A 19,873-nucleotide genomic window follows, 5' to 3' on the forward strand; every position below is an offset into this window, starting at 1 on the left:
AGCTTTATTTATTTATTTATTTATTTTACACATTATTATTTTTGATATTTTCCAATAGGATGCAGGCAGCCAGCAGATTGGGTTCCTGTTGGGCAGCTGTGGCGTTACCGTGGCGCTGACCAGCGACGCCTGCCACAAGGGTCTCCCCAAGAGCGCAACAGGAGAGATCCCACAGTTCAAAGGTGACGCTGAAAATCATCAATCACAGCTGGATTGTAAAGGATCCCAATGTGGGGGGAGGACAGCGCTTCCTGGGAACTAAAAACTAGAGCAGTAGTGGCAGAAGGGAGGGGGTTTTCTTTCAGTATGTTCCACCAAATGCTGCAGCTATTTATTTTATTTTATCTAGATCTTTCTAGAAAAGTGGGACGATTCATCAGCAAATCCTCAAAACATTTCATAACAGGGAGTCTTAAAAAGTGTGATAATCCCAATTTAAGACCTTAAAAAGTCTTAAATATGAGCGTATTTTGCATTGTAGGTCTTAAATTACACACCCCATGTTAAAAACGCCCCATTTAAAAACGGGAAAAAATAACCCACAGAGGTCTTAAAAAGTCACTTGTAAAACTTTTACTTGTTCAAACCTGCAGAAACTGTATAAGTATCAGTGTCAGACTAGACATCTACTTGGTACTAAACTATTTATTTTGTCTTTTATTGAAATCATCAGAGAAGGCCTAAATGAACGTGCTAAGTTGTTATGTCGTTAATGAAAAGAAATCACAGAGAATCATAATTATTCCCTGTTGCAGCTCCTTCTGTTTTCTCATATTAGTTGTGTGAAATGTTTTTTAAAAGGAATTAGTTAACTTCTCTCTGTCACTGTCCCTGCAGGTTGGCCCAAGCTGCTGTGGTTCGTAACGGAGTCGAAGCACCTTTCCAAACCTCCCAGAGACTGGTTCCCTCACATCAAGGATGCAAACAACGACACTGCTTACATAGAGGTAACGCACAGACTCACACAGGGACGGTGTGTCTTTGTTGTGGACTTCAGCTTGAACTCATAGGTGGTATTAAACACGGAAAGTGCCATGTGTTCAACAATCTCCGGGCAACAAGTCTCAGGATCCAGTGAAGTAGGAAGTAGAAACAACCCGACTGACAAAAAAAGACACAGCACCGACTAGTTGTTGTTACAGAACGAGGCAGACTGACTGGATCCATACGATATACGATGTGATGAGATACGATACGATGAGATACGATACGATACGATACGATGAGATACGTTACGATCTGATGTGATGAGATACGATACGAAGCGATGCGATGAGATACGATACGATACAATGCGATGAGATGAGATACGATACGATGCGATGAGATGAGATACGATACGATACAATGCGATGGGATGAGATACGATGAGATACGTTACGATACGATGAGATACAATACGATATGATCTGATGTGATGACATACGATACGATACGATGAGATACGTTACGATACGATATGATACGATGAGATATGATCCGATACGATATGATGAGATACGATATGATGAGATACGATACAATATGATGTGATGAGATACGATACGATGAGATACGATACGATACGATACGATGAGATACGATTCAATACGATGCGATATGATGAGATACGATACGATACGATACGATACGATACGATACGATGCGATGAGATACGATACAATACGATGCAATGAGATACGTTACGATACGATCCGATACGATATGATGAGATACGATACGATACAATGCGATGGGATGAGATACGATGAGATACGTTACGATACGATGAGATACGATCCGATACGATATGATGAGATACAATATGATGAGATACGATACAATATGATGTGATGAGATACGATACGATGAGATACGATACGATATGATGAGATACGATACAATACGATGCGATATGATGAGATACGATACGATGCGATGAGATACGATACAATACGATGCGATATGATGAGATACGATACGATACGATACGATGCGATGAGATACGATACAATACGATGCGATGAGATACGTTACGATACGATGAGATACGATCCGATACGATATGATGAGATACGATACGATGAGATACGATACGATACGATGCGATATGATGAGATACGATACGATACAATACGATGCGATATGATGAGATACAATGCGATGCGATGGGATGTGATACGATACGACACGACACGACACGATGGCATGAGATAAGATGCGATAATACTTTATTGATCTTTATTAGCAAAGGCTACAGCAGCACAAGCCAAGAAAACTAGTGACCAAATAAACAAAATAACCATTATACAAGAACAAAGTGACAAAAGTTACAGATAAAATGACGATAAAAAATAAACTACATATTGGCTCTGTGAGATCAGAGCTTTCCGATCTGATGGCAGAGGGCTCAAAGGAGCATCTGAAGTGTTGGAATGATCCTCCATCCACAGACTTACACCTGGTTGTTTCTCTCTTACATCCGTCTCATGTTCAGGCTCAGTGCTTCCTAAAACCCTCGCTGTCATTTTGAGTAACATCCCGCGTTGTGCTACTATTCTCAGTCCTGTAGCGTGGTCGCGTTTCAGATTAGACAGAAAAATATCTGTGAAGTTTCTCGTCCAGCGTGTGATTCAGCCCGATTATGGATTCAGTGAGGATTTTCAAACTATTAACACAATTCAACGTGTTAATGAATTCGCTTTGAAGGTGGATTTATTTTACATTTCGATGTTTAGAATTATTTAATTGTTATTTTCCCCAGAGTCTCTAGGCTACTACTGGCTATGACTTTATATCTATCATTCAGAAAGCAATGACCACGCTCTTATCTTAAAGTTAAAATACTCAAATTCACCATTTAGTTTAATCTGCAAATATACAGGAAGATATCAAACTTATGGTCAGAATGGGATTTATTTCTATTTCCATATCTGAATCACCAATAGCCTGCAAATGAATCCCGCTGAAATCTTCCCTGTCGCTCCCTGTCTGTTGTTTTTGCTCTCAGTATAAAACCTGTAAGGACGGCAGCGTGCTGGGAGTCACGGTGACGAGGATCGCTCTGCTCACACACTGCCAGGCTCTCACCCAGTCCTGCAGCTACACCGAGGGTAGGCAAACACACACAAACCCAGAGCTCCCAGAAACGTCTCCGGGCTGCAGCTGCCTCGCTTGAACCCTCCTTCTCTTTGTCCACTCACAGCGGAGACCATAGTGAACGTGCTGGACTTCAAGAAGGACGTGGGACTGTGGCACGGCATCCTGACGGTGAGAGGTCAGAGGGCGGAGGTCAAAGGTCTCGGCCCTGGTTTCCTTTTGTTTTCACCCTCTCAGCGAAAGCAAAATCAAAACCGATAAAGTTCCAGATCAATTCTTTCAACGTACACGAAATACAATGAGGGATGAAGCTAATCGAAACAGGCTGAAGCTCATGCTTATTATTCCTACATTTGTTACAAACAAAAACAAAACATCCATAGCAAGGCAGCTCTTAGAGTACACAATATACATCTGCTTTAAATCTTAGGCCTTTAAAAACAGAAAACATTCAGCTTTCATCTTCCAAAATCCAAACTTATTTTTACTTATTTAAACTTTTTACTTTCTTTTGTTTATTATTATTTATTTATCTATTTCTTTTTAGTATTATGTATTTTTTTATAATTCATGTATCTATTTATCTGTTTCCTTTTATTATTTTTCCTCTATAATTTATCTATGTATTTATCTTTTTATTTTATTATTATTTTTTATAATTTATTTATTTATCTATCTATTTCTTTTTATTATTATGTATTTTTTTATAATTCTTCTATCTATTTATCTGTTTCCTTTTATTTATTTATATTCCTTTTATTCCTTGTTATCTATGTATTTATCTTTTTCTTTTTATTATTATTTTTTATAATTTATTTATTTATCTAGTTATGTATCTGTTTATTTTTATTCTTTTTTATATAATTTATGTATTTATTTATTTATCTATGTTTATTTGTTATTATATTTATAGTTTTTTATATATTTTTTTGTAACTTATCACTATATTTTTGTCATAATTTGGTTTTAAACATGTTTTTGAATGAGGAAATTTAATTACACATTGTCATTTCATTTCAACTATTCCACAGGTTGACACCTCGAAACAGAAACACACTGTTGTTTAACACTGGTTCTTGTTTCGGGTCTTAAATTAAATGTAGCGTCTGGTAGGCGATCGCTTTCATTGACATGCGAGAATTGTAACGGACGTGCGGTCGCTTAACGAGTTGTGCATCTGTGTGTGCAGAGCGTGATGAACATGATGCACGTGATCAGCGTGCCGTACTCGCTGATGAAGGTCAACCCTCTGTCGTGGATCCAGAAGGTCTGCCAGTACAAAGGTCAGACGCACTCTCCCTCTGCCACTCAGCCCAGTCAATACGCTCCATTCACCTGTCCGTCAAACGCACTCGATGCTAATTCTCTTTGTCTCCGTTCCTTTCGGATCTGCAGCCAAGGTGGCGTGCGTCAAGTCCAGAGACATGCACTGGGCTCTGGTGGCCCACAAAGACCAGAAGGACATAAACCTGAGCTCGCTGAGGATGCTGCTGGTGGCCGACGGCTCAAACCCCTGTAAGGTCCCTTCACTGACGGTGGGCTGGGGAGGGAGGGGGGGTGGGGTTTGTGAGGTGTATTTTGAAACAGAAAATGGATAAAGTCTCCTGGGACGTCGGGAAAGTAGGTCACTTTACAGGAATAGAGCAGGAGGCGTCCCGACTACGCATATTTGGCGCGATAAATGGTTTTCAGCTTAACTGGAGTGGAAACGAGACTGAGACGCGGCAGAGAGAAACAAAGAGGTGACAGAATGGTCTCGTCCAGACTGGCGCTTTCTGGTTTTTAACTCATTAGCCTAAACTAAAACCTGATTCCTGTGCACGCGTTTGTGTGAACGCGGCGCCTGATGTTACGTTTTTTTTTGTCCGTCAGGGTCCATTTCCTCCTGCGACGCCTTCCTCAACGTCTTTCAGACCAAAGGACTGAGAGCCGACGTCATCTGCCCCTGCGCCAGCTCCCCTGAAGCCCTGACTGTGGCCATCAGGAGGTACGAACAGATTCACGCACACTTTAACCTGCTGAGCGAGTTTACCTGGACACGCAATACAAACTGTGCAGGTAAAATCCAAGACACAAGCTAAAACCAAAGGCACACATGCAGGTAACTAACTGCACACGGGATAAATTACAAGAAGGTGAGAGCGATGATAGGACGGGAACAGGACAACGCTCTAATGCTACGTTCAGGAGCCCTGGTTGAGTGTTTTTCTGTGCTCAGGCCGGTGGAGGACAGCAGCCAGCCGCCGGGTCGAGGCGTCCTGTCCATGCAGGGTCTGAGCTACGGAGTCGTCCGGGTGGACACGGAGGAACGTCTGTCGGTTCTCACCGTCCAGGACGTGGGCACAGTCACACCAGGAGGTACGGTTTGAGTGTGTTTTGTGTGGTTTATTTAAGCTAGCTTTCAACTTAAGTTTAAAAGTTAAATGAACCTGAGATTTATCACAGTGTAATTTGTAATGATCTTAATCCTGTGATTTGTAAAGTAAAAATTACACTGCAAATTACCTGAACTATAATTCTCGTAACACAGAGGTTCTCTGATAAAACTAATCCAGTGTGAATCGACATCGTCATTAAAAGTGTTTATATTAACGCTGTCGCCTTAAAGGTTTAATATAAAAATGCACCAATATTTTGGTTTGAGCTCATCACACATGAGACTGTGATATAAAACTATTTATGAGAGGACACTTTGTCAACAAGAAGTTTTTTTTCAGGAACTGAACCACGTTTTTTGACATTTATTCAACATCAGCTATAATATATATATACATATATATTTTTTTTTAAGGAGTGACTACATCAGGTGACGCTACTCTTGTCGTTTTGACAGAGATTTATAGTGAATTGCTCCTTTTTTTTTTTGCCGTCCTGTCTCTGCTCTCACAGACGTCACTTGTTTCGCTGCAGGAAAATGTGTCTGGGGATAAAGTCTCTAATGGATCCCTATTAGTCCTCACCATGGTGAAGACTGTTCTTCCTGGAGCCCAAACACTCACACGTGACAGTGAAATCTAAACATAATACTGTTAAATTAAAATACTAAACAATATTACAAAATAAACTCCATTCCTTCATCATCATTTCATTAGGATTAGACCGAGCGCTCCGTTCATCCACCTCCGTTTATTTTCAGTCTCAGCTACATGTGTTGGTCGGTAATTCCAGTTTGTCACTGCTCTGCGTCACAGTTCTCTTAAGAGCCTCGGTTCTTGGTGGAGTGAAGTGAACATTAAAGGCAAAAGAGGAGCATTATAGAGCGTTTAGGAGCTGAAGAGCAAAAATATATTCCTGAGGAGATGGTGGAAACCAGAAAAGGACCTTAAAGATGTGCCAAGATCCCAGGAAACTGAAATGTGACCAGCAGGCTAGCAGTTAGCTACCAGCTAGCACCCAACAAGAAGACACCAGCTAACTAGCCTAGCTAACGGCGATAGGCAGTCTGCCACATATCATTAGAGGTTTATACTACCTCAAAAGCCTTGACTGTGAGGTACTGATGCAGGTCTAGAAATACAACATGAATTTGGTGCTAAATCCTGCTGGTGAGGTCTAAACGTCCAGAAAAGCCGGATATTTCAATCAATCAGTCCATTTTTCTCCACGTAGCTGAACAACCTCTGAGCCACCACAGTGGAGAAAACCTTCCCCTCAACATTAAACAGACTGATCGGTCTGAACCGATTCATCTCTGAAGAATCCCTCTCTTTGGGAGTTAAAAATCCTCGGGAATAACCTGTTTCTTCCATCCTACGTTCACCAGCTTCCAGAGAAACCTGGGTACATCTGCTGCTCTCTCATCCAGCCGGTAAGCGGCTCCATCAGGCCCCAGGGCTGAAGAGGACGAGCCCCCGAAGAGAATAAACTTCACACAGAAACACGTTAACTCAGACGTTGTGTTTCCTCCATGTTGAGTTATCGTTGTGACATAAGTGATGTTCAAAGGTGGAGGCGGATTCAGGAGTTATTTACGTGGTGCTGTGTAATTATACCCGTTCTCTCTCTGAGAAGTTAAACTATCAGGGCTTCGGTTGCGTCATGCACCGAATGGCAAAACCTCCATTAAGTCCATTAAATCGTAAAATTAGTTTTAAGGGCGTGTGAATGAGCCGCCTCTGGTTTTCATTACTGTCTCGTTTTAGTAGCTCCCTCCCTCCTTTCCTCCCTCCTCCCTCCTCCGTCTCTATTCATGACTGAACAGGCCGAGTGTTTCCTTCTTTATGTTTTCTAAAAGCTTTGAGGGAGAAACACAAAGAAGACGGGAGAGTTTTCAGCACAGTGTGATTTGTCCTAATCTTTGAACAGAGTGATACGCAACATAAAAAGCTTTCAGGACATTATACGTCGTTTGTTCTGCTTGTTTGAATGTTTCTAATATTAAAAATCTATATATCTGACACCAAACAGGCACTTTTTATTTTAAGTTATTAACGAAAAACGATTTCTTTCCTCCCATTTGGATGTGGATGCAGATAAATGAAAGCCGTTAAATAATGGATGTGAGTTTGGGACTAGTGGTTAGAGAACGTGTTAAAAACTGTAAAAAATGTTTGGATCTCTGTGCGCGAGTTCTGTTGATTCTGATTCTGATTTCACTGATATAAGTCGTTATAGGATTCAACCAACACATTTTGTTCAAAAAAAATAAAAAATGAGCATGTTTACTTCACTAACTAACTAAAATACAACTTCCCTGAGTGTCACCTTTCACTGGAGCCAAAATTATGACTGAACGTTGAAGCAAATGTTCTGGCCTTTTTATTCACAATGTGTCCAAATGGCACAGTTGGGAAACGCCTGGTTATACACTTAGAAAAAAAGGGTAAAATAAACTCAGTTTTGGTCATTTTTATATGCAATTTGAACTGGAAGTAGGTAAGAGTTTAGTCTCTGATAGTCTTGTGTTTTCCAGATGAGATCTGTCCTCAGTTTTCTCTTAAGGCTTCAGAGAACAAACAAAAAAAAAATCAGACAAACCCAACAACTTCTTAGTTTTAACTGTGTGAGAACTTTGATTCCTCAACAACAAAACCAATTAGAGTGATTCTGACTTTTGTGTAGAAACTTCAGAGTCTTTCAAAAGAGACCAAGACCATGAATGAGCTCCAAACTGTCCATTAACAGCATCTAAATTTACTTTGCTGAGAACAGATTCCTTGTTGTGTGTTACATATGAACCTGGTGAATAAAGCTGATTCAATTAATTATTTATGCCCTGAAGCCTCTTTAAACATATTCGGTTTATTATCATAAAACGATAAGAAAATATTCAGAAGCAGCTGATTTTGACGACGCTTTATTTCGATATCATGTTTAAAATATGTTCATTTTTACCATTTTAGCGTCGGTTCTGGTTGTTCCGTGTTCTCTTAAAGCTCTGATGTGGTTTTATTTTGTTAAACAGGTGCTGATATAAAACAAACTGTGTGTGTGTGTGTGTGTGTGTGTTGTTGTTTGCCCGTCGCCCACTCAGGCCTGGTGTGCGTGGTGAAGCCGGACGGCGTCCCTCAGCTCTGTCAGACGGATGAGATCGGTGAACTCTGCGTCTGCTCCATCGCCACCGGCATGTCGTACTACGGCCTGACGGGCATGACCAAGAACACGTTCGAGGTGAGAGCCGTGTCCGTACAATCATCTGTCTCAAACCCCGACTCTTTATATATATATATATATAGTTTTACAGTAATTGCCAGTTAATGCCACGGCCGCTGCATGTCGGCGCACACACACACTGTAGCCTCCCTGTCAAGTATCCGACATAACGAATGTCAGCGAACGCTCGCTAGAACAGTCCTCTACCTCTGGGGATGTCAGCGCCGCTTCATATTTGTTTGTAACCTCGTCCGTGTCAGACAGAAAGAGAAGTCGGACGTAATGATCTCTCACAGATGCGTTCTGACAAGGTTTCCAGCCGACTCTTGTTTTCAGAGTCTCTTCATCTGCTGGTTATTTGTAAGTTATATACGTCTTGATTCGTCTGAATAACAGACCAAGACGAAAAGATTCAAAGAACTCAGCAAGAGTTACGCTTCAGAAGCTAAAACGGAGAAATAATTGATTTATTTCTTCTTCTTTCTTCTGATCTGGTCATTTTGTTTGTCAAATTTTCTGAATCACTGCTGCATGTTGTTTGTTTGTCTTTCAGCAAATTCACAAAGAGCTTCCTGGTAAATTTAATGTCTTTACAATGTTTTCAGAGAATATTCTGGTAGCGACCTTTACACCTACACATTTATCACTTTATTTTAAGGTACAGTTGCACATAATTCCTGCTTAAGATGGGAAATAATTGAGTAGATGCAATAATTGAACATAATAAAGAGTAAAAAAATAGAAAGAAAAAAACAAAATGAAGTAAAAATATAGAATAAAATATAGAAACAGTCAAAGAGAATAAATAAAATAGAATATAAAACTGTACAATAGAATAAAATAACTATTAGACTATGACATAAAAGCCACATTGAAGAGATTATTTTATTTTATTTATTATAAATAAATAAATGAGATGATGAGCGGAGGCCTCCGTGTAGCCGACTACACCATCAGATCCAGCAGCGTGACATTATCGACACAAAAGTCCAAAGTTAAAAATACCCCGATGTCTGACTCCAGCTCTAGTCCCGGCTTGTTGCCACGGCGACGTCTGATCCGTCCCTCAGTGTTTTTCTTTTTTTTTTTTGCTGCAGGTCTACCCGGTGAGCGCCAGCGGGGGGCTGATCAGCGAGTACGCCTTCGTGCGGACCGGCCTGCTGGGCTTCGTCGGGCCCGGGGGCCTCGTCTTCATCACGGGGAAGATGGACGGCCTCATCATGGTGAGCGGGCGGAGGCACAACGCCGACGACATCGTGGCCACGGCGCTGGCGGTGGAGCCGATGAAGTTCGTCTACAGGGGCAGGTGAGTGTTTTTTTTTTTTTAAAGTCACACTCGGAACTGAAACTACGGCCGCTGCAGCTGAGACGCTGCCAGATCTCCTGAAGCTGTCGCGCTGATAAATGGGCAATATCCTGGTACATAATAAATCTAATAAAGTAGAGCAATAGTGGATGAATCCAGAAACTGTAATAGAGTGAAGTTTAATTGTGTCCGTGGCCACCGAGGAGGACGTTCATCTTTCATCTGACAGGCTGTGATGACGTTTTCTGGAGCTATTTAAAGAGACTCTGAACTCACAGAATCCTTTTTTTTTTTTTTTTATTGTTCCTGACTGTTTCTCTAGGTTTATTAGTTCCTTCGCTGAGGCGCCATCTGCTTGATCACTCAGTACTTTCATCATTTTTTTATTTAATTTACTTATTTGTGAAATCTTCTTATTTGTGCTCTCATTCAGCACGTTTACATGCACGTGAAAAAGACGAATTATTGGACTTAATTCAGCTTCAGCGGCTTTTAGAAGGTGGACTCTGACTCGTGTCTCCGTCCGTCCGTCTGTCTCTGCAGGATAGCGGTTTTCTCCGTGACTGTGCTGAGGGACGAGAGGATCGTGGTGGTGGCGGAGCAGAGACCAGACTCCACGGAGGAGGACAGCTTCCAGTGGATGAGCCGCGTCCTGCAGGTTCTCACATATTCTCACATTAACCGAGACAGTGACAGGTTTAACACGCAAACACTAATAAACACGTCCCTGTAGAAAAAGTACAGCAGCATGAATAACATGAAACATCATCTGACGGCGTCTCTGTCCTCTCTCTGTCTCTCAGGCCATAGACAGCATCCACGGGGTGGGTGTCTTCTGTCTGGCTCTGGTCCCGGCCAACACGCTCCCCAAGACTCCTCTGGGGGGCATCCACCTGTCGGAGATCAAGCAGCTGTACCTGGAGGGGGGGCTGCACCCCTGCAACGTCCTCATGTGCCCCCACACCTGCGTCACCAACCTGCCCAAACCACGGCAGAAACAGCCAGGTAGGAGACGGTCAAAGCTCAGGATTATGAGCTGAACATCTAAACCTGCTGCAACAAATATAATTATATTATTATTATTATTATTATTACTATTGTTGTTATTTTTATTATTGTTATATAATTATTATTCTCCTCTCACGTCGAGCAGTGGGTTTAAAAGTAATATAATTTAATACATATGTCAAATAATAAGTCGATGAATCCAGAAAAATGCTCTGTAATGAAAATAATTTATTAATTTTAATTTATTTATTTGCTGCTGTTTCCTTGTTGGAATAAATTTGAGCTCCACTTCTTTATTTTATTTTAATTATCAGAGGTTTCAGTGACTTTTATGTTTTGCATCATTTTATTATTAAAATAATTTAAATAATTATAATGAGGTTTAGAAACCGTTCACCTTTTGTTTCTTTAATCAGTTTTTTTTTTTAATAATTGTTTTTTAATTATTCTCAGGTCGAGCAGCATCGACCCTTAATTTACAAAATTATATTATTTTTAATAAATTAATTGATTTAATTCAATTATATCATTATTATTATGTTATTGTTATTGTTATTGTTATTATTATTATTATTATTATTGTTGTTATCTTACCTCATTCATAACATAAAAGTTGCACCTAAAAAAAATGAATAATTAAAATAAAATAAAAATAGAGCACACAATTTATTTCTATATCAACAAGTAAGCAAAAGCAGATCCTGATCCTGATCCTGATCCTGTTCCTGATTCTTATTCTGATTCTGATCCTGATCCTGATCCTGATTCTGATCCTGTTTCTGATCCTGATCCTGATTCTGATCCTGATCCTGATCCTGGTTCTGATCCTGATCCTGATCCTGATTCTGATTCTGATCCTGATCCTGATCCTGATCCTGATTCTGATCCTGATCCTGTTTCTGATCCTGATTCTGATCCTGATTCCGATTCCGATCCTGATTCCGATTCCGATCCTGATCCTGATCCTGATCCTGATTCTGATCCTGATCCTGTTCCTGTTCCTGATCCTGTTCCTGTTCCTGATCCTGATCCTGATCCTGTTTCCGATCCTGATTCTGATTCTGATCCTGATCCTGATCCTGATTCTTGATCGTCCTGATCTGATCCTGTTCGATCCGATTACCTGATTCGATCTGATCCTGATCCTGATTCTGATTCTGATCCTGTTTCTGATCCTGATTCTGATCCTGATTCCGATTCCGATCCTGATTCCGATTCCGATTCTGATTCTGATCCTGATTCTGATCCTGATCCTGATCCTGATTCTGATTCTGATTCTGATTTTGATTCTGATTCTGATCCTGATCCTGATCCTGTTTCTGATCCTGATTCTGATCCTGATCCTGGTTGCAGAGATCGGTCCTGCCTCTGTGATGGTGGGGAATCTGGTGTCAGGGAAGAGGATCGCTCAGGCCAGCGGCAGAGACCTGGGACAGACCGACGACAACGATCAGGTGAGACGCACAGAAACACTTTAAGTAACTTCATGTTCACCGGTCAAGCCCGGAAGAAATCAGGGCAACAACAGGACTCAAAGCTCGGCGCCGTGTTGAAATACGAAAAGTTTAAAATCCCTCCTTGAACTGGCAAAAAGATTTAAGCAGAAAAATAACAATTTGTTTCATTTTACAAGCAAATTCCAATTCCAGCTGTTGGAATACGACTTTGGCTTTGTCTTAAATTCAGTTTGCTTTACTGGTTTACTTCAGGGTCAAACAATGACACCAACAAAGAAAATATTATGAGCACAGGCCTTAAACTGTATCAGGATTCATTTAAAAATCTGTTGATCAGGCAACTTAAGTAATGTAAAAAAACAACATACATTGTGGTGAAATAACAGATAGAATAATGTAAATAAAAATACAAAATGCAATGTATATATATATGAAACAGGCAAATGTGGATATAAAGACGTGAAGCCAAAGCAAGTAGAGCTCCCCCTGGTGGCTGCAGGCTTCAGTATAGGTCATAAACTCCACCTTTTCCATGTTAGCGGAGGGGACTCGGGCCAAACTAAAACAAGGATGTTTTCAGTCATTTAATGTAGTTAATATAATGTTGATGCATAAACAGGTATCAGCTTTTTGAATAAGTTTTGTTTTAGTTTGTTATTTGTTGCTATAGAACGAGGATGTGACATAGAGTAGTGTCAATCAAACAAAATGAGAGGGAGTGTGGGCGGGGCATCGATATCGTGGCTCCGCCCTCAAAACAAACTGATCAGACTCTGGCTCCAAAGTTGCAAGATGGTGTCGCCCTTTTCCCCCGGGAAAACAGCATCAATTTGACAAGTGAGAGGAAGCGGAGACGCGTAGTCCATATTTATATACAGTCTATGGAATAAGAGCGAAGAGCTCCAACTGATTTACAATCACAAACTGGCAATAAACTTTCTGAACGCAAAGGTTTGAGCGGCTACAGAGTGAGTTTGAAGTCCTGACAGGTTTCATCTTCCCTGCGTTTAATCCCTCACAGCCTGTCACATCGATTCAGGAGGCAGAGCTCAGCAGTGAAAACAGATCCTCACAGCAGCTTCTGCCGAGTCAGCAAATACAATGAAAACACGCTCGTCCATTCTCCGCTTCCTTGACGCGTTATTGCTTTAGTTTTGAATCCCGTGTCTCTAATCTGCGATGCTGTTTGATATTAAAGGCGGTGAATGAAATTCTGTGTGAAAAGCCTGTTGGATGACAATATTCTTCTTCTTCTGGATCATTTTGTTCGCGTCCGTTCCCCCTGTGAGAGCATCGGATCAAGCCCAGCGATTTAAATAATACCTCTTATCAAGTCTGACTTTAGTGAGAACGACATCTGGGAAGTTACTCCTTTATAGCGTGTGATGCAGCCTGATTTTGAAAAGTGGGTCAGGGGCTCCTTCGGTCTGAGTCCAGCTTCATTGTTTGCGTCTGTGATAAAGACGTCACTGTGCGCTGATGAAATCCGAAGGCAACCGGTGTTTCCGAATGTGCTTCGTGTTGCAGTTCCTGTTCCTGTCTGAGGTTTTGCAGTGGAGAGCGCAGACCACACCTGACCACGTCCTCTACACACTGCTCAGCTCCCGGGTAAGAAATAACAACAACACACACACACACACACACTCTTATAATCTTGAAAACGTATTCCGTTTAATTGAGTGGCGCTGTCCCTCGCCTCCTCCAGGGGGCGGTGTCCAGCTCTCTCACCTGTCTGCAGCTGCATAAGAGGGCCGAGCGAGTGGCGGCTCTTCTGATGGAGCGAGGAGGTCTGCAGGAGGGGGACCACGTGGCTCTGGTTTACCCCCCAGGTCAGAGATGAAGCGCATGTTAATTTAAGACCTTAAGGCACTACAGGTGAATAGGGTAAAAAATATTAACTAGTAGATATCACCGTGAAACTTGTACAGCTGGTTACTTACATAAACACAATATTATTTTGTATTACAAGTTTTCTGAAATATGCAAATGAGGAGTTATCTACTTAACTGTCCGCTAATTTGCAGTATTTACAGAACAGAAATACGAATAATTAATAAAGTGAGGTTCAAAATTCTTGTTACATTTTATTAGATTTCCAGGTATTTACAGGAATTTTTTCTTTTTATCGCTCCATAAATCACAAAACACTGTCAGCAGTCCCAAAAAACAATTTTTAGGAGTAAAATGTTCTATAAATCAGGCTCTGAATGATATTTTTTAAAAAAAACTCTGTAAATACCTGCAGAATGAATTTATTAATAAATGTGTACAGTTTGGTTTGTGTAAGTGATACTGATGTGGAGATTTCTCTCTGAGTATGAAGAAAAACTCATTATAAAGTTTTACATTGTAAAATCATGGATGTTGTTATTGGAAACATTATGAACCAAAACCAAATCTACTCAAATCCTTCAAAACACATCATATAATTATATCAACATATATAATATCAAAATACCAGATTAAATTCCCAGTAAGTTTAATCAAGTGTGAAACATGAATGATGATCCTTTGCTGATCGTCTCCACCTTCGTCTCCTTTGACCAAAGACGAGACGTCCTCTCTCCTCTTTCTTTGACTTTTCTTTCTGATTCGAGCTGTAATTTTCTTCTTAGAGAAGCATTTTTAAATGTCCCTCTCAGATAAACACAGACTAGAAGAAGAATATCTGGTCACGTTTGAACCAATCACATTGTCATAAATCAACACCAACCAATGAGAGTTTAGCTTCAGATTTTCTGCTTTCACGATTGGTTGCTCATAGACAGGATGTGACCATATTTGGACCTGACCTCTCGCAGTAGAACGACGACTTTTCGAGAATTCAGGACTAAATTAGAGGCTAAACACAGACAAAGTGTAGTGAAATGAACACCTGAATGTGCAGCTTTTACTAGTTCGATTGAAGACATGCTAATTGATCAGTGTGTGGCCTTAAGTTTTTTTTTTAACAGAGCTGAACCGATCACCCACACTTGGCTCTCACTTTGTCCTGCAGGTATAGACCTGATCGCTGCCTTCTACGGCAGCCTGTACGCCGGCTGCGTTCCCATCACGGTGCGGCCGCCTCACCCCCAGAACATCTCCACCACCCTGCCCACCGTCAAGATGATTGTCGAGGTCAGACTCTCATTCTGCACCAGTTCTGTCAAAGTCCGAGTCGGTTTTATTGAAAATTTGCATGTGTATGTGCATCACATGCACAGGACGGAAAAGGGCTACGACGGGGCAACTTAAAGAGAGAAAGAAAGAAAGAAAGAAAGAAAGAAAGAAAGATAGATAGATAGATAGATAGATAGATAGATAGATAGATAGATAGATAGATAGATAGATAGATAGATAGATAGATAATATAATAATATAATATATTAATATAATAATTATATGTAATGTCCAGGGAGCAGTCCGTGGGCTGGGACCAGTGATGTGTGGATCGATACTGAAATATCGATACCTCCGATATCAGATCTTTATGCTCTGAAATCGATTCTCGAATCTTAATATCGATACTTGAGTCGTCGGAGCAAATAATAAACAGGAACACGGTGGAAAGTAACTGAACTATTGAGACTCTACCAAACACATTAGTAGGTTTTTGTGTGTAAAGCACTTTGTGTTGCATGTCCATGCATGAAAGGTGCTCTATAAATAAAGTTTGATTTGATTTGATTTAAAGTGTATCTGCACAAACTATCAGTATCGTATCAGCATTGAATTTTACTCAGTATCAGATCACTAGCTGGGGCAGGGAGGGTGTCAGAGTCCAACCATGATGGTTACAGGTTCTCATGATGCTTCCTAATGACCCCGGGTCACGCGGAGCTGGTTTCCATCACTCGGTCTCTCTCTCCGTCCCTGCAGGTCAGCCACTCGGCCTGCGTCATGACCACGGCTGTCATCTGTAAGCTGCTGCGCTCCAAGGAGGCCACGGCCACCGTGGACATCAGGAACTGGCCTCCGGTCCTGGACACGGGTACTGTGCATTTAAATGGAAGCTACCGTTATGTGAGGAGTCATTTATTGTCATTATGTGAGGACATAATGACGAGCTTCTGGGCGGCAGCTCAGAGTTACAAAAATAAATGAAAGTGGGAAGGGAGGCTGTGTCAGTCTGCTGGAAATGAATTCCTGTTCTACAGGTGGAGTCGACGTTCACTATAATAGAAATGTAGCCTCGCTTCACTTACTTCTATTTCAAATCTTTTGTTTTTACAGAAAAGCCTGTGTTTACTATTAGATTCATTACATTCTCGAGTTGAAATGGTGACAACCGTTCTCTCTTTTGCAAAGTTTTTACATTTTCTGTTGCACAAGTCACAAAATCTAATCCAGCAGCGTGTTAAGTTCTGTGTAAAGCATTAACAGTGTCTAGTTTTAGTTTTTTGTAGCGTTGTTATAAACACACATGCGGTGTGTAGTTAGTGAGGATAAACTTCAGTGTTTGTGAATCATTGATGTGTTTTTAATAGACAACAAAAGGCTCAGAGGGATAAGATATATATCGGTTTATGACTCACACAGCACTTAGTTATCCATATTAATTATTAGTTTCCTGTGGGATTTGTTTACTTAAGGAAACGTGTCACCACACGAGTGAGTTTTAATACACAATGTAAAGATGTGTGTTTTAGTGAATATTCTAGTGCTGCTTCACGCTGCTCAAGTATCTGTGTGGGTTCAACCGGGGGTCGGTTTCTAAAATAAATAGAGGCCAGCAGACTGCCCTCTAGTGTGTAATAAAACAAATAAATGTGTGTGTGTGTGTGCGCGCTGCAGATGACCTGCCAAAGAAGAAGCCTCCAGCTCTGTATAAGCCCACCAACCCTGACGGCCTGGCCTATCTGGACTTCAGCGTGTCCACGACCGGCATGTTGGCCGGAGTTCAGGTCAGCTCAGTGTTAATCCTCCGGAAACTGTCTCCGGGGTCGACCCCTCCCCTCCCTCCCTTCCTCCTCCTCCTCCTCCTCCTCCTCCTCCTCCTTCTTTACTCGTGGCTTTTCAGTCCAGGAGGAAACTGAAGAAGAGAAGGAGGGGATGCTGGCGATATTTTCTATTCCGATATCAACCGATACCGATGTGTGCAGGCGTTTTCCTGCTGTGGAATTAGCACAATATGTCTCATTTTATTGACTGATTAATTGATTTTATTTGACAAATTTAAGAAAATGCGATACACAACGTGCATGCACATTAAATAAAATCCATCAGGATGAAGCAGTGAAGTCACATGACTTATTTCCACTGCGGCCCGTGAAGTTTGAAGCTTGTAGACAGGCAGGAAAAACATCAAAAGAATTCATAAAACACAGAATTCGCTGAGGCTCAGACAAGAGACACATTCTGGCCTAAAAGATTTTCAGGTTTGTTTTAAAACTGAGGAGAGAAACAGCTGATTTAATTTCTTTTGAGGGTTTCGTTCCACCTTTTTCTCCCCCCAGTGCAGAGGAATGTACTCGTTCCTGCTTCACTTTTAATATTAAGTTGTTTCAAGGTGAATAAAACTGGATCTTGTGTTGAAGCCACGAGTGTCACGAACAAACTGAAAATACCTTATGAAATAAGAATGAAATAAGAAACCATAACCGTGAGTTATAGAAAGCTGCCATTGTATTTATTCGTTTATTTTTGAAAGTGATTTATTTCACTGACTCAGAAACTGAATGGGTGTAACTGGCCTTAACCTGGCAAACGATAAGTAGCATAACCAACGTTTTGCAGTCACTGGATATTTGGAAATTATTCCAAACCATAGACAAGCTTGTTAGCCACGGCCAGCGATCCACTTGTTCTTCTTGAGGTTGTTGTAATCATCAAGCATGCGACGTTAACCGGCGCATGCTTGATGATTACAACAACCTCAAGAAGAACAAGTGGATGCGTTCAAGGAGGCTCGGAAATACTGAATCCTGCATCGGCTGAACATCGGTTACAAAACCCGATTCAATTTTTATGCTAATATGTGAAGCGTGAATCTAAACAGTAACTCTCAGTCTTTCTATCCTTCTATCCTTGTGCGTCTCTTTGTGTGTCGTTGTGTCTCTCTCCCCTCACCCCTTCCTCCCTGCAGATGTCCCATAATGCAGTGGGGGCCTTCTGTCGGTCGGTGAAGCTGCAGTGTGAGCTGTACCCGTCCAGGGAAGTGGCCATCTGTCTGGATCCGTACTGCGGCCTCGGCTTCGTCCTCTGGTGTCTCTGCAGGTGGGTGCAACTCTGCAACGTCCAAACAACTCAATATGTGTTCACCGCCCTCAAAGGGGAACTCGGTGTGACACAGAATACTACAAATCAAATCAAAATGAGAAAGTTTTACCAGTTTTAAAGAGAGTTTTAAACTTTTACCTTAAAGTTATGCTTTATTAGCAAATTATAACGGTTTGGAATAAATAAAGTACAAACCACAGACAACTGAAAGGAAATATCTCTTCATACCAGCAGATGGCAGTAGTGTGTATTCATTACATAGACTGTATATAAATATGGACAACGTGTCCCCACTGCTTTACACTGGTCAAACTGATGCTATTTTCCCGGGATACAAGTGGCGCCATCTTCTTACCTTTTGACTTGAGCTGGAGTCTGATCAGTTCTGTCCGAGGGTGGAGCCACGATATCGATGCCCCGCCCACACTTCCTCCAGACTCACTCTCGTTTTCCCGTTTAACGTCCTCAAATGACAGAAGTCTTTAGTCTTTAGTGTTTTAGTTTGTCCCATCCACTAACATGGAGGGGGTGGAGCTTATGACATACACTGCAGCCTCCAGCCACCAGGGGGAGCTCTACTCGCTTTGGCTTCACTTCAGAGGAGCTTCGTCCATCTTTATTTACAGTCTATGGTGCAGAACAACTGATCAGCTCTGTACGACAGATTTAGCTCTTCCATAGCCTCTCCCTTTTTTAACTACTGCCACCTGCTGGTGTGGAGAACTGATGTGTGTTATATTATTCTAATAATAATATTAATATGATATTATATTATTATTATTATTATTATTATTATTATTCATGCATCATTACAGATTCTGAACATTCACTGGCAACAAATTCTAGTAAAGGTTAAAAATAATAATAACAATTAGTGAATCAGTAGTTAATCGTAGAAGGTTGAATGCCAGTAAATTTTGTTATTTTAAAAGTAATTCTGGGTCTCGGGTTTTCCCTTTGTGTAGCAGGTGTTAAATTTAACCCATAATGGTCTTTTAAAAGTCTTAAAATCCACTCGTTTAAACCTGCAGAAACCCTGAATCAAGTTGTCTGGGCTCTTTTGTTAAGAAGATTTGTATTTAACATAATATATGATAAAATTCAGCGAAGCTCTTCATCTTTGCTCCAGATCGTAGACCTGCTTATTTTCAGAATCACAGCTCATAAACCTCCTCGTCCTCAGTGACTTCACTGCAACAGTAACTCACATTTATATCTGACTTTTCAGAGA

At 41.0% G+C, this 19,873-nt stretch overlaps 1 protein-coding gene across 3 annotated transcripts in view; it reads left to right on the forward strand.

Moving 5' to 3' along the window:
- Positions 1-19,873, forward strand: part of LOC124995398 (disco-interacting protein 2 homolog C-like) — a 60,113-nt gene that overhangs the window by 29,606 nt on the left and 10,634 nt on the right. For all 3 annotated transcript variants that reach the window (XM_047567699.1, XM_047567697.1, XM_047567698.1), the window contains 19 exons: positions 59-182; positions 838-947; positions 2,990-3,092; positions 3,185-3,249; positions 4,268-4,361; positions 4,474-4,593; positions 4,951-5,065; positions 5,297-5,436; positions 8,552-8,688; positions 9,768-9,976; positions 10,520-10,634; positions 10,780-10,981; positions 12,338-12,438; positions 13,969-14,049; positions 14,147-14,270; positions 15,440-15,561; positions 16,303-16,414; positions 17,218-17,327; positions 18,509-18,639. In XM_047567699.1, the coding sequence (XP_047423655.1) occupies positions 59-182; positions 838-947; positions 2,990-3,092; positions 3,185-3,249; positions 4,268-4,361; positions 4,474-4,593; positions 4,951-5,065; positions 5,297-5,436; positions 8,552-8,688; positions 9,768-9,976; positions 10,520-10,634; positions 10,780-10,981; positions 12,338-12,438; positions 13,969-14,049; positions 14,147-14,270; positions 15,440-15,561; positions 16,303-16,414; positions 17,218-17,327; positions 18,509-18,639 (2,315 nt within the window). The remainder of the gene's footprint in view (positions 1-58; positions 183-837; positions 948-2,989; positions 3,093-3,184; positions 3,250-4,267; positions 4,362-4,473; positions 4,594-4,950; positions 5,066-5,296; positions 5,437-8,551; positions 8,689-9,767; positions 9,977-10,519; positions 10,635-10,779; positions 10,982-12,337; positions 12,439-13,968; positions 14,050-14,146; positions 14,271-15,439; positions 15,562-16,302; positions 16,415-17,217; positions 17,328-18,508; positions 18,640-19,873) is intronic.

Source organism: Mugil cephalus, chromosome 18 (genome assembly GCF_022458985.1).
Source record: "Mugil cephalus isolate CIBA_MC_2020 chromosome 18, CIBA_Mcephalus_1.1, whole genome shotgun sequence".
Classification (NCBI taxonomy): domain Eukaryota; kingdom Metazoa; phylum Chordata; class Actinopteri; order Mugiliformes; family Mugilidae; genus Mugil; species Mugil cephalus.